The sequence below is a fragment of the Callorhinus ursinus genome, unplaced genomic scaffold, assembly GCF_003265705.2.
Source record: "Callorhinus ursinus isolate GAN/ISIS: 27379988/994484 unplaced genomic scaffold, GSC_fseal_2.0 scaffold946, whole genome shotgun sequence".
Classification (NCBI taxonomy): Eukaryota; Metazoa; Chordata; class Mammalia; order Carnivora; family Otariidae; genus Callorhinus; species Callorhinus ursinus.
The window spans coordinates 1-14,681 of record NW_027398001.1 but is presented as its reverse complement, the minus strand read 5'-3'; the positions used below and the strand labels follow the sequence as shown (position 1 = coordinate 14,681).

At 36.8% G+C, this 14,681-nt stretch overlaps 1 protein-coding gene across 1 annotated transcript; it reads right to left on the bottom strand.

Moving 5' to 3' along the window:
* Positions 1 to 8,799: 8,799 nt before the first annotated feature.
* On the bottom strand, positions 8,800 to 12,651 carry LOC112818889 (cullin-5-like; the record flags this gene model as incomplete). The annotated part of the gene is made up of 4 exons (XM_025865974.2): positions 8,800 to 8,946; positions 9,030 to 9,175; positions 10,577 to 10,718; positions 12,475 to 12,651. Coding segments are annotated over 4 exons (597 nt in total), but the record flags the coding sequence as incomplete, so codon positions are not given.
* Between the last annotated feature and the right edge of the window lie 2,030 nt (positions 12,652 to 14,681).

Here is a 14,681-nt window from a genome sequence, read left to right as displayed (position 1 = left end):
GGGGCCTTGTCATTTGCAAAAACTTGGATGGACCCTGAGAGCATTATGCTGAGTGAAATAAGGCAGAAAACGACAAATACCATATGAGCTCTCTCATATGTGGAATCTTACAAAAAAGAGAGAGAGAAATAAAACCCCCATACTCATAGATACAGAGAAGAGATTGGTGGTTCCAAGAGGCAGGGGGCTAGGGGTGGGAAAAATGTATTTTGTTTTTAGCTTAAATTAATTGAATAAAAATTTTAAAAAATTGTTTTTACTTCTTTACTAGTCTTTGTCTTCCTCTATCTGAATGTTAACTCTGTATGAGCAAGGACTTTGTTTTGTTCAGGGTGTACCCCTTTCAACCTGCCTCGCCACGAATCGACACTAGATACCTATCTACTTAGTGCATGAGAGCTCACTAAACATAGGTCAAATGGTTTCATGAAGAAAAAACTATTAGAGGATTGTAATCTTTAGCTGTAGGATCCTATTCCTCATAAACCCAGGGCATAATCACCAGCAAACAAACAAATCCTTGGATTAGATAACTTGACACATATCACGTGGCCCATCATACGGGAAGAGAAGCAGTCCAGTGGAAAAAGCACTAGTTCGGAGCCAGGCGACAGACGGTGTAACTCATCATTATTTATGTAATACTGAAGATAATGATTTTATTACTTTTCACAAAGTGCTGCATAAGGAGGGTGATTATTATTTATACACACTGCTCTCCCCAAAATTCTAACTTAAAACTCCTTAGGAGTCCTTAGGCTCTTCTAGGCATACAATCTTTCAAAAATTGGAGAGGGCTCTCACAATTAGCTCCCCACTGACTCTCTACTCAGATTATTTTAATAACCCAGGCTCAAATCTTTCAATCAATACAAGGCCATTAAAATGTCTTTTAGGGAGCACCTGGCTGGCTCAGTCAGTAGACCATATGACTCTTGATCTCAGGGTCATAAGTTCAAGCCCCACATTGCGTTGAGCCTAAAAATAAATAAATAAATGTCATTTAATTATTTCTTCAAAATGCCTCTCACATCCCTTCCTTCCCCTTCATTTATCATCATGTACCTAGCTGAACCCCTTTTACCACATTTGTGACAACTAAAAGCAAGTCTCTTGCCTCTTTAAACCCTGTCATACACACGACGGCAGATGAAACCTCCCAAAGCACAGCTTTGATCCCGAAGTTATAAACTTTCAAGTCTCTCCACCACCAAAGCACTGGTTCTCCAGCCCTTCAGGCCCAACACTCCCTTTGACAGCAAATCTTGAACTGAAATTTACCTATATATTACTTCAAAAACATTGATATAAATCTCTAATTATAATATACAGCAGAAATCAAAGGACGGTTCTTTATAATAAGTCAGTATGTATTTCAACCTGTAAAGACGTGGCCACAACCAAACGGGAAGATGTAATGAAGCAGTCAGGCGCCCACACCTCTGTGTGGCGTCACTGGGAACCGGACAAGTACGAACGCGGTGCGGCGCAGATACGCCAGCGGCCACATGCCATGGGCAGCACCGCTAACAGGTGACAAAACCTTCTGCAGTAAAAATATGTTTAAAGCCCAAACAGCAAGAAAAATATTATCTTTCCCTAACTTACACAATAATATCATCACTGGAAAATAAAGTGTATTGTTCATATCATGTAAAAATATTTTGGTTTATAAGTAAAATAGAATTCAGTTTTAGACTCAGGCATAAACAAAATTTCAGTGGGACCATGGACTCATTCCTTTTGGGAGGTGATCTAATTTTTGTTTATGTGGGACAGTCTGAGAACTGTGAGACATGCAGCACTCCTGACCTCATTCATGAAAAATCAATCACTGTGGCAACCCAAAAAAGCCTCCACAGATTTGTGTAATACTTCCTAGAGGTAGATGGTACCTTCATGGAAAACCCCCGGCCTAGAGATTTCAGTTCAAAATATATTAGCCTAGTTCAAAAATATTAATCTAGAATTCAATGTTCTCCACAATGAGACTGAAATGTACCCTTTCCTTCTCCAGACTAACTTCCAAACTTTCCAACACACAGACCAGGTGTCAGAAAAAGACAGTTTATCTGCTCCCCACTTTTTTCCTACCTTTTGCTTACTGGCATCTTCATGTTGTGATATTTAAACAACTCACAGCATGACTAACTTTCCATTGATTCGTCTCTGTCATATTCTGTTGTATTAATGACAAGCAATTTCAAGTAAAAATCTATAAAAGGATCCTAAAGATATTATTCTCGTTACATAATAAATTTAACATCTAAACATTTTACATATAAGAAACTTAGAGGAGGGGCACCTAGGTGGCTCAGTTAAGCGTCCGACTCTTGATTTTGGCTCAGGTCATGATCTCAGGGTTGTGAGATCGAGCCCTGCATCAGGCTCTGCGCTCAGTGTGGAGCCTATTTAAGATTCTCTCTCCTTCTGCCCTCCCCTGCTGCAGCCCGCTCTCTAAAAAAAAAAAAAGAAAAAAAAAAACAAACAACAACAACAACAAACTATGAGAGGAAAATCTTGGGAGTAACATTTATTGGCTATATAGGATATGTTAAAATCTCTTTGGGGCACAAATGTTTATCCACTAAAAAATGGGACATTGTGTTCATTCCTAAAACGGAAGAATGGCTTAATGTGAGGAACTCCGTTAATGTAATTTACTGAATTAGTCCAATGAAGGAAAATGCCATGTCAACTCCATCCATACTTCCCACATTAAAAAGGCATTCTTCATAATGTGTTGTTTTTATTTTTATATTTTATTTTGATTTTAGCATTACAGGAAAGTTGCAAAAACAGCAGAGTGCCCATACATACATCACCTTGTTTCCCCGAATGATAATGTCTTACACAACTACAGTATAACTACCAAAACCAGGAAAACAGTATACTACTATTAACTAACTATAGATCTTACTAGAAATTCACCAGTTTTTCCACCAATGTCTCTTTCCTACTCCAGGATCTTATCTACAAGCCCACATTGCATTTAGCTGTTGCTTAGATTTCCTACTCTCCCCCAGTCTGTGGTAGTTCCTTGGTCTGTCTCTCTCTTTTTTACTTTTTTGGTCTGTTATGATTTTGACACTTTTAAAGAATACTAGTCAGTTATCGTGTAGATTGTCCTCCAATTTGAGATTCTTTAATCTTTTCTCATTAGAATAAGGTTATGCATTTTTGATGAGAACACCACAGGAATGAGGTATTCTTCTCAGTACATCATATCAAGAGGTACATGTCAGTATATCCCTATTACTGGTGATATTAACATTAATCACTTGGTTAAGACAGTGTCTTTTGGGTTTCTCCATTGTCAAGTTACTATTTTTCCCCTAGTAAATATCTTGGGGAATATACTTTGAACTGTTAATGTACTCCATTTTACCTCACATTTTTGGCCATTAATTTTAATATCTATTAGCGGAGCTTGTCTGCAACAATTATTACTGTGATATTTGCCTAATCGTGATTGTCAATTTCCCTCCATGTTTATAAGGTGGAACTCTTCAGTAAGAATGAGTTTGAGCATTTTCCAAACGTTTGATGGCCAGTATTAGGTATATATTTGTGTCGTCTCTCTGTATCTTTTCCCAACATTTTTCTATCAGGTTCTTACCCATTTTTGTTCCTCAATTTTTAAAAGTTCTTTATATAGCAGGGCAATAAGCCTTTCTCTGGGATAGATGTTGCAAATACTTTTTCCCAGATTGTCAGTTATCTTTTGACTTTGTTTATGGTTCTTTTTGCAATTTTTCCTTTTACTGGCTCTGAATTGTGAGTCATGTTAAAAAGCCTTCCCCCATACCAAGGTTAAAAGAAGAATTATTCTTGTACCTATACGATTTCATGTTTAGCATTTCAATCCTTGACCCATTTGGTGTTTATTCTTCTGAATGCTGTAATATACAAAATCATCTTTTTCCACATGGCTACTACGTTGTCCCAGCACCATCTTCTAAGTCTATCTTTACCCCCGATGATTTGAGATCCAACCTTTGTTACATAAAATTCTGGACTGCCTACTCCATCCCACTGGTCCACTATCCATTCATGCGCAATTACCTCACTATTTTATAGAGGATGCTTTAATGTTTGGTAGGGATTTTTCCACACGGTTTTTCTTTTCCAGTGTTTTCCTGGCGATTCTTACATGTTTATTTTTCCACATGAACTTTCACATCAACCTGTCCTAACTTTATTAAATAGTTGTTAGAATTTTCATTGGCATTACAGTGAATTTATAAATTCATTTAGGGAAGAACTGACATCTTCATAATTCTAAGTCCCCACAGAATTTAAGAACAAATGATGTCTTTCCATTTTTTCAAGTCTAGTTCTGTGTTTTCTCAATGTTTAAAAAGTTTTCCTCTTACAGGTTTCATACATTTCTTGTTAAATTTATTCCCAAGTATTTAATTTTATTACCATAAGTGATGTTTTCCTTAATATCATATCTTGTTTATTATTTGTGTGTAAGAAGACTATTGGTTTTTGTATGTTAATTTTATATCCTACTACTTTACTGAATTGCTTTATTGTTTGAATTAGTTTTATCATTGATTATCTGGAGTTTTCCAAATATACTATGATATCATCTCCAGAGTTTTACTTCTGCTCACCCATTCTTATGCCTCCAACTGATTTCTCTAGTCCAACTGCAGAGGTTAATACCTCTTATACAATGTTAAATAGCAGCAGAAACAGTGGGCATCCTTGCCTTGTTAAAGATCGTAGTGGAAATGACTCTAGTATTTCTCCATTAAATAAGATACTGGCCTTAGGACTAAAGTATATACATTTCTGATAATATTCTTTATAAAAGAAGAATAAATGAATAGTTTCTTAACGTAACAAAACACATGCATCATGCCAAAATCCAACACCATGCTTCATGATGAAAATGTGGAAGCATTCCCATCAAAGACTGAAGAAGCAAGGATCCCTGTATTTAACATTTTCCCCCAAATTAACCATTAATAGATTTAGTCTATTGAAGGAAATAGGAGATATTAATATTAGAAAGGCAAAAGCATCATTATTTGCAAATGATGTAATCAGCTGCTTGGAATACCCAAGATAACAAAACTCTGATAGACAATGAAAGAATCTGGCGGGCTGCTGAGTACTTTAGTAATACTACTTGAAATGTACGTCTGACTTTCAGGAGGCCTGGCCTCACAACTGGGTACTACCTAGGTGAGATTTTCTCTACTGTACACAATACAGGTCCAAAAACTTGTTTTTCTGCATATATTAAAAACTAGTGAGGTTTAAAGAATTGGTATTGATTTATACTAATAGAAAAAGGTAATTGATTAACCATAATAATTTGCTAATTTACAGAGAAAAACATAAATGCCAAAAACATACATACTTTAATCTTAAATTCTGATGCATATTACAGTACAGCCCCACATGAAGTGACTGTAATTCTGTGCGTATTACAGTACAGCCCCACACGAAGTGACTGTAATTCTGTGCGTATTACAGTAGAGCCCCACATGAAGTGACTGTAACAGTAAAATACATTTTCCCTATACCGTAATTGTCCTCCAGTAAGAAGAGTCTAACAGGTGAGGACATACCACTGCATGTCCTAATGGCCGATAATTCTTCTCAGAGAATTCAGGGCAGTAAGTTTGTTCTGAAGAGTTTATAGTATGGAAAGTGACTTGTTTCTTACTAACTATTCAAATAATACTGTTCATACTTTATTTATATCAGGACCTGGCGATTTTTGGGTTTACTGTTCCTTCCATCACAACACACTTCATTTTTTTTTTTTTATAGAATTTATTTATTTATTTGAGAGAGAGAGAATGAGAGATAGAGAGCACGAGAGGGAAGAGGGTCAGAGGGAGAAGCAGACTCCCTGCTGAGCAGGGAGCCCCACGTGGGACTCGATCCCAGGACTCCAGGATCATGACCTGAGCCGAAGGCAGTCGCTTAACCAACTGAGCCACCCAGGCGCCCAACACACTTCATTTTAACATACATCATTTCTCTTTGAAAACAGAAACTATAAATTAATAAATATATACAGTAAATGTTATGTACACAGTATAGTAAGGGCCTTAGCTCAGTGAGGTATATAAATAGTAATGCATCTTCATTAAACCTGAAATTCCCAATGTTATAATTAATCCTACAATTTTGGTACTTGATTTCTCCTCTGCACCAAATATTGCCGTACAAACTACATATTAATCTACGTTGTTAAAAGTTAAGAGTGATAACCTTTGAAGAAAAAGATGGTAAGAGTAATTTGGAGGGGGCATGATGAATGATTTCGGAATTTTGGTAATTCTTGTGTGGTGATTTTATAGGTATGTTCACTGTGTGATAATGCATACCTGAGATTTCTGTGCACTTTTCTGTATACAACTTATTACTTGAGTCAAGAGTTAATTTTTAAAAATAAGCAGAAAGGGAGCCTGGGTGGCTCAGTTGGTTAAGCGACTGCCTTCGGCTCAGGTCATGATCCTGGAGTCCCAGGATCGAGTCCCACATCGGGCTTCCTGCTCAGCAAGGAGCCTGCTTCTCCCTCTAACCCTCCCCCCTCTCATGTACTCTCTCTCTCTCTCTCATTCTCACTCTCTCAAAATAAATAAATAAATCTTTAAAAAAAAATAAATAAATAAAAATAAGCAGAAAATTGAAACAAAATAAAAACAAACCACACAAAAAGACCTCCTACATCCCAAATAAAGTAGCTTCTTTGGAAGCATGCTGTAGTGCAGTTAGGGTCTCTCTGCTGAAAACAGTAACGAAAAAACTTATCTTTGAAAACCCTAAAGTCATTCAGCTTGATGAGATGCTCACACTATTGGGTAACTGTGGAAAAGTAAATTCACATCTTCTATTTTAACTTTTTTCTGTGTGTGTCTGAGTGCGCACACGCGCGTGCTCTGAAGTAGAAAGGGAGGGATGCTTGGGTGCCTCAGTTGGTTAAGCGTCTGCCTTCAGCTCGGGTCATGATTCCAGGGTCCTGGGGTCAAGCCCCGCACTGGGCTCCCTGCTCGGCAGAGTCTGCTTCTCCCTCTCCCTCTGTGACCTCTCTTGCTTTCGCCCTCTCTCAAATAATAAATAAAAATCTTAAAAAATAAAAAAAATAAATGAAGCAGAAAGGGAGGCTTACTTGTTCTATATCAACTGTCATGTGTATTTGATTATCTCTACCATTCTCATCCCCTCTTTTTCTTGCTTTCTCTTATTCTTAGACATCTGTAGTTGAATCCCCTTAGGCTTCATATACATATGATACAACTAAGTCATATAAACTAGAGGAGAAAAACAACAATTCTTACAAAACTGCAACATCCCCACCCAGACGCTATGGGCACATCAATCAACTCAAACTCGTCACACTAACTCCTATTTCTCTCTCAGGACTGAGACTTACTCTTCTACCCAACCTCCCTGTAGCAGCTAAATTCCTCCAGGCCAGAAACTCAAATTCCAGGCCAGCCTCAGAAACACTACTGACTCCATTCCCTTTAACATCTAGCCCCATGCATGACACCATGTTCCGCCTCTGGGAAGTCTTTTCTCTCTACTCTTCTTGCCTACATCCCCGTTGCTATAATCCTACGTGGTACTCCTAAACCCCCGCATGAATTATCGCAAAGACCTCCTACCTTCTACTTTTCTCTCTCCCCCATTCCAATTCATCTTTCACATCATCACCAGATTAATCCTCCTGAAGGATGATGGTGAGCATAGCACACTTGCTTAAAAAACAGTCAATGGCCTTCCCTGCATTCTGGATGAAGTCCAAGCCTGGCTTTAAATTTCTACAGAGAATTTCTAGAAACAACCATGAAATTAGCCCTCTTTTTCTGGCCAACATAAAAGTTATTTTAACCACTAAAAGAGGAAATATACTGTATTAAAAAAAAAAAACAAAACAAGGGAAAAAATCCAATTCAACCTGTTTTCTGAACAAGGCATAAACATGACTATCATCCAAGATGGAAGAGTCAAAGAAAAGTCAGAAGCAAATAAAGAAAGAAATAAATCCATCCATAGTTGGAAAATGTTTGGTCATAGGCAAACAGGAATGTCGCCTCCTTGAATATAAATCTAAATCTAGTTCCTAGGCTCCAAAGACTGAAGGGAATTAGAGTAAATATCATTGCTATATATGAGCGATTTCTAAGACTCTGCAAGCTTGACTTTTATTTTCCTTACTATAGCACATTTAGGTCATTCTCCATAAGAAAACACTCAGGAGAGATATTGTAACATGGCTACTATTTCTGATCAGTTGTGTTTTGCTTTTTGAGGAACTTACAGTATAAAGAAAAACAATGTAACAAAATAAAGACTGATGTTCCCTGATCAAGTAGTATTTTATCCCATGACAAGTTTGAAAACATCCTCGCATATAAGAATAAATATCCCCTATAAGTAATGATTCGATCGGTACTCACTGATTCAGTGTTCACAGCCACTTTACAGAACATAATCACTGTGAATAACAAGAATCAACTGTATCTCTAGGGAGCACGTTTTACTTGCAACATGAAAATCACTAAAATGGTTAACTACAGATGCACATAAAACATGACACAAGGAGACTGTTTAAAAATTAAGTACATTAAATGTAGTAAAGTCTAGAGCAGGGATGGCAAACAGATCTCATCTTGCACATCAGCTCAAAAGAACAATGAATGAGTTCTGCATAAGGTGACTTCGGCAGCTGTGCTCCAGAATACCAGGGAAAGAGTACTAACTGCAATCAGTAATGCCGGTCAGAGGTGTGAGAAGGATGGGTAAGAACACTCGCATCAAATATTTGCCATCCCTGGGCTACTGTACTGGAAATAATCTCCAAGAATACACAATCATACAGTTACTTACTGCTTCAACAGAGTTACATTCCCGTCTGGTTTCTAAATAACGTAGTGCTCGTTTTTCTTCTTCTTTTAATTTAGCATCTGCCTGCCCAGAAGCAAAATAGCAATCATTTTTAAGAATATCAAGGGAAGAGCTCAAATTATCACATATACTAAGTTCTGACTTACATATTTCATATAATTCTGTACACCATTTTGTTGTAAATACGAGGGTGCCTGTGTTCTATAAAATCTCTCTGTTGAATCCAAGTATGCCTTCTCAAAATTGTCCCTATAAATTTGAAGCTTATCTTCAGGATTAGAACAAAGGTTAACTGAAAAACAGAAAATAAATTTTACTCTAATTATGTTTCAAATCAATATTTTGAGTACAATAAATAACAAATAGTGAGGAGTCATTATGTGCAAGGGACTGTGACAATGCTCAAGAGAACATAAATCATATTCCTTCTCTGTAAGAGACTTAAAAAGGTAACAGCACAAGGCACTGAAATGACAAATAGTACAGACAGAATGGGCTATCATATTTCTGAATAGGAAACAGAATGACCTCCAACTAGATGGTCAAGAAACCATTCATAGTTGAGACAGGATTTGAGATGAGTCTTAAGGAAAAACTAGAATTTACACAGAAGCTAGTAAAGTAAGTAAATATCGGGAAGTACCAAATCACAAGGCCAAGTCAAGGTAAAATGACCACATTGTCTGAGTGGACTGTAAGGTTAGTAGAAAACAAGGTAGAAAGGGAAGTTAGGAATGGTTGTAGAGAGCCTCAGCACTCAGACTAAGTGACCTGATTTCAGCGTGGTGTACCACTAAATGCTAAGAAAAATACTAACTAAATAGTACTTAAAAATTAATCTTGTGAACAGTTCATGGGTTAAATTATAGCAATAAGATCACTATAAGAAGACTGTTTCAAAAGTCCAGAAGCAGAGTTTACACAGTATAAACTGGTGTCAGCTGAAATAAGGAGGAATAAATTTCAATGACATGGCTACTAACGAAAGCCTAAAGACTTTGATACCTAAGGAAATATGGGGCAACAGAAAGAGCCAAAGATAGCTAAAGGTTCATTAATACAAAAAAATTCTTACCAAGGCATACTTTGTGCCCACATTCTATGTTCAGTAAAGATACAGTGTCAACAACACAGTTAACTGAAGTATGATGACAGGGAGGCACCGGTACTAGGAAGCAACCTGAGAGGGCCCTGAACTAGTCTGGGAATTAGGAAAGGCCTCTGCCAGCAAACAGGAGGAGGCTGAGCCACAAGTAAAGCGGAAAGAGGAGTGTTCTCAGAGAAAACAGCGCATCTGATTAAAAGAACAAATGAGAGTATGATGGTCAGAAACTGAAAAGTTCAGAGAGGAATGTGTACATGGAATAAACGTACTTCCTGAAAATATAAGTACAAAACCAGTTACCACCTTTTCTGAGTTATTGATTCAAACCTACGGTTTCTCTAATTTAGGTCACTAAAAAGATTCACCAGCCAAGAAATGAGTGAGATGGAGAAAACCAGTATTAACCACAGGAATGTGGATTTTTTCTATATTTCCTTGAAGAGATTTAATACCTTCTGTGGGCTCTTAAAAGCATCTGGCATCAAAAGTAGGTGTGACTATTTGATAACACAGATAACTGATCGTACTATTCTGTAATGGTCTCAGAATTTCCATAAAAAATCATGATCATAAAAGTTCAGAACATACCATAGGATTCTCTAACTCCAATGACCAGCTGAGAATCAAAAGCTTCTCCTAATCTTTCAGCATGTACCAGCTTCATTGCACTATCTTGGAGTCTGTTTTTTATATTTGAAAAGATGGACTCATTCCATGTATCAAGCATGAGCTAGGAAAAGAAGAAATATGCAATCATCTCAATTATTAATATACCAGGTACCATACAGAAACAAAAAATTTAACTATAAATACTAAAAAAGGAAATCAAATTCTTAGGCCTATATTCACTTGAATACTTCAGGGAACTAGTGTATTTAAGTGTGGTTAAATGTTAACTTATTTACTGGATTTCCCATCTGAAAATAGTACAAATAATAATACAAATTTCAAGTGGTTGTTGTAAAAATTAAATACAGCAATACATGGAAAAGCTTACCTCTCCTATAGTTACAAGGTTAAATTTCAGTAGTATTGGTGTTTGGAATGCTCATATACATATTTGTATAATAAACACATGATAAATGCAAAAAGCACCAAATGAAAACCTGTGTGATACTGGACCTACAAATCCACCTGACAGATGTTCCATTTAAATGATGGCAATGTTATACACATATCCGTATGTATTATCATTCCAAGAAATTGTGTCAGATACAGAAAATACATTAATGACAACAGCATCAGCATCAATGATAACATTAGCAGGTATACAACATTCAATGTATACCCAGCACCGCTCTAAGTACTTTTCACACGTAACTCATCTAATCCTCAATACCAATAAAATAGGTACTGTTATCTCCCTTTTTAGAAATGTAGAATCTGGGACACTGAGAGGAAAGCTAGTTTCCCCACCCTTATACAGCTCATAAACGGCAACACTGGGATGTGAATCCAACAGGTATGGTCCCAGAATCTACGCTCTTAATCATTAAGGGATGCTGATTCCTATAATCAGTAGGGAATGGTATAAATTAAGAATAACAAAAAAACAAGAGAGGATAAGATTATGGAATTGCAAATTAAAAAGCATCTAGAAGTACTTTTCTTTTTCTTTTTTGGGGGAAGGGGGATAATTTCTCACACTGCAGTTATTTCTACCACCGGAGAACCCCTGGGTGTCTAAATTCACAGCATCCCTGTCCATATCAGCACAAAGTTTAGAGTTGGGAAGGAACAGGAATGCCTACGCCACTATTTGAACGCCTGACTTTGTTGCTATAACCTTCATGCAAGTAGCAAGTTGCTTAAAGTCCAAGAGGCATTTTTCACTTTTTTACTTTTCAAATCTACGTTTCCACTTGATTCTCAGAAGCAGGAATACATATGCGAAATGAGGACAGAGAGTTTAGGTCATTACTGATTGAAGAGTTGAAAAGAAAACCTGGGATTCCACTTTCAGAGCTGAGTTCTTTCCATTAAATCACGAGGGGTTACTGGACACAGAGCTTCTAACTAGAAACCATGCAAAAATATGAAAATAAACACAGTACATAATGAGTTCATGGTAACTGGAAACAAGTAAAAAGATCATGAAGATAACAATTTAGCCACAATTAAACACAAAGATACAAGAAGGTAACCTAACAAGAGATTTTTGAAAGAGGAAAAAAGTAATTTATAGGAAGGTAAAAGTAAAAAAGAAGAAGAAGGAAATACTGAAGATAAAACCAGGAAAAGGAGAAAGCAAGGCGCTACCATCTGAGGACACAGACACACAACTTAACACCATGCAACATAACGAAAGAGGAGTGCAGCTAAACGTGGGAGGAGGAAAGTTGGGAGGATTCGGTAAAACCCAGCAAGAGTCAAAAAGGAATTTATACCTCGAGTAGAAAAACCACTTAAAGTCTGAATTACTTTCTAAAGTTGTAAAATTACCTTCTTTCTGAAGATTAGGGTAAAAAATGCAAAATGTAACTTACTTTTCGAACAATACTGTCTTCTACAGTTGATTTTTTATTGCTGCCCTGTTTACCCATTAAAGTAATCTCCAGCTGACAAAAAGGCTTCGGTAAAATATCACACTGTGTAAAGAATTTTCGCCATTCAACAATATATGCTTTTAGCAAAGCTGTATCATCTTGATGGCTCAGTACTCGCTGAAAAAAAAGAAGCATATGAATTTGAAATAAACACAGATAGGTGCTTGAAAGAAGAACAGAATATATTCATGCTATAAATATAAAATATGTAAAATTATATATATACATATATAAACATATATATAAAACTTATAAAAATATTTTATTGTACAATCTATATGATATCCAAGAGAAATCAAAACATGTTCACAAAGACTTACTGTGGCAATCATGTTGGTACATACATAAAATCATAATGTGCACATGAAACTAATAAAATGTTTTACGTCAGCTATATCTCAATAAAAAACCCTAATATCCTAAATCCTTAAGCTATCACCTTTTTATCCTCCCCTAACTACCATTCCCACCCATCCCTTCCCCAACCCTAAGCAACCACTAATTTACTTTCAGTGCCTATATATTCGCTTGTTCCAGACTTTCATATGAAAAGAAACATGTAGCACCAAAAACTAATGATGTAATATATGGTGATTAACATAACAATAAAAAATTTAAAAAAAGAAAGGAAACATGTAATATGTAGACATTTATTTTATTTTTTTAAAGATTTTATTTATTTTTGAGAGAGGGCACGCAAATGAGAGAGGGAACACATGTGCATGAGCAGGGGGGGAGGCAGAGGGAGAGAGAGAATTCCCAGCCGACCACACACTTAGTGCAGAGCCCTATACATGGCTCGATCTACCACCCCAAGATCACAACCCTAGCTGAAACCAAGAGCTGGACTCAGTCCACCTGACTGAGCCACCCAGCGCCCCCAACATGGGGCCTGAACTCATGACCCTGAGATCAAGACCTGAGCTGAGATCAAGAATCAGAAGCTTAACCGACTGAGCCACCCAGGCACCCCATAATACGTAGACATTTATAATTGACTTCTTTCATTTAACAGTTTCAGGGGACCCCCGAAGTCCTCGGATGTATCAATACTTTATTCCTTTTATCGCTGAACACTATATCATTTTACAGATACACCACATTTAGTTTATTTATTTTGTCCACTGATGGACATCCAGGTTGTTTCTACCCATTGGCTATCATGAAAAATGCTGCTATAAATATCTATGTCCCAAAAAAATGTTCATGAAAAACCTGTGCACAGTCACCAAGAAAAAAAGAGGACTCGAACAGTATCAGAAATGAAACAGGAGACATTACCACTGATAACACAGAGATACAAAGGATTGGGGCTCCCGGCTAGCTCGGGTGGTAGAGCACGCAACTCTTTTTTTAAGATTTTATTTATTTATTTGAGAGCGAAAACAAGAGTTGGGAGCAGGGAGCACAAAGCAGGGCTCAATCCCAGGACCTTGGGATCATGACCAAGCCCAAGACGGACGTTTAACCTATCTGTGCCACCCAGGTGTCCATATTTTATTCTTTTTGATGCAATTGTAAATGGGATTGGTTTTTAACTTTCTCTTACTGATAGCTTGTTTTAAGTGTATAGAAACGGAATAGATTTATTTTTGTATATTGATTTTTTAACGTGCGTCTTTACTAAACTCATCTGACAGTTTTTTGTTAGAATCTTCATGGTTTTCTCTATATTATGTTATCTGCAAATAGTGACGGTTTTACTTTTTATTTTTTTAACTTCTTCCTTGACTTGGATGCCTTTTATTTCTTTTCTTGTCTGACTGCTATCAGTACTATGCTGCATCAAAGTGGTAAGAGTTAGCATTCTTGTCCCATTCCCGATCTTAGAGGAAAAGCTTTTAGCTTTTCTCCACTGAATGTGATTTTAGCTGTGGGTTTGTCATATACTGCCTTTATTATGTTGAGGTACATTCCCTTTATACCAACTTTTTAGGAGTTTTAATCATAAATAGATGTTGCATTTTGTCAAATGCTTTTCTGCATCTATTTGAGATGATCATATGATTTTATACTTCATTTTGTTAATGTGGTGTTTCACAAAGGTTTGCTTGTGGATGTTGAACTAACCAATCTTGTATCCCTGGAACAGATCCCAGGAATACCTAGGAATAAACTTAACCAAGGAGGTGAAAGACCTGTACACT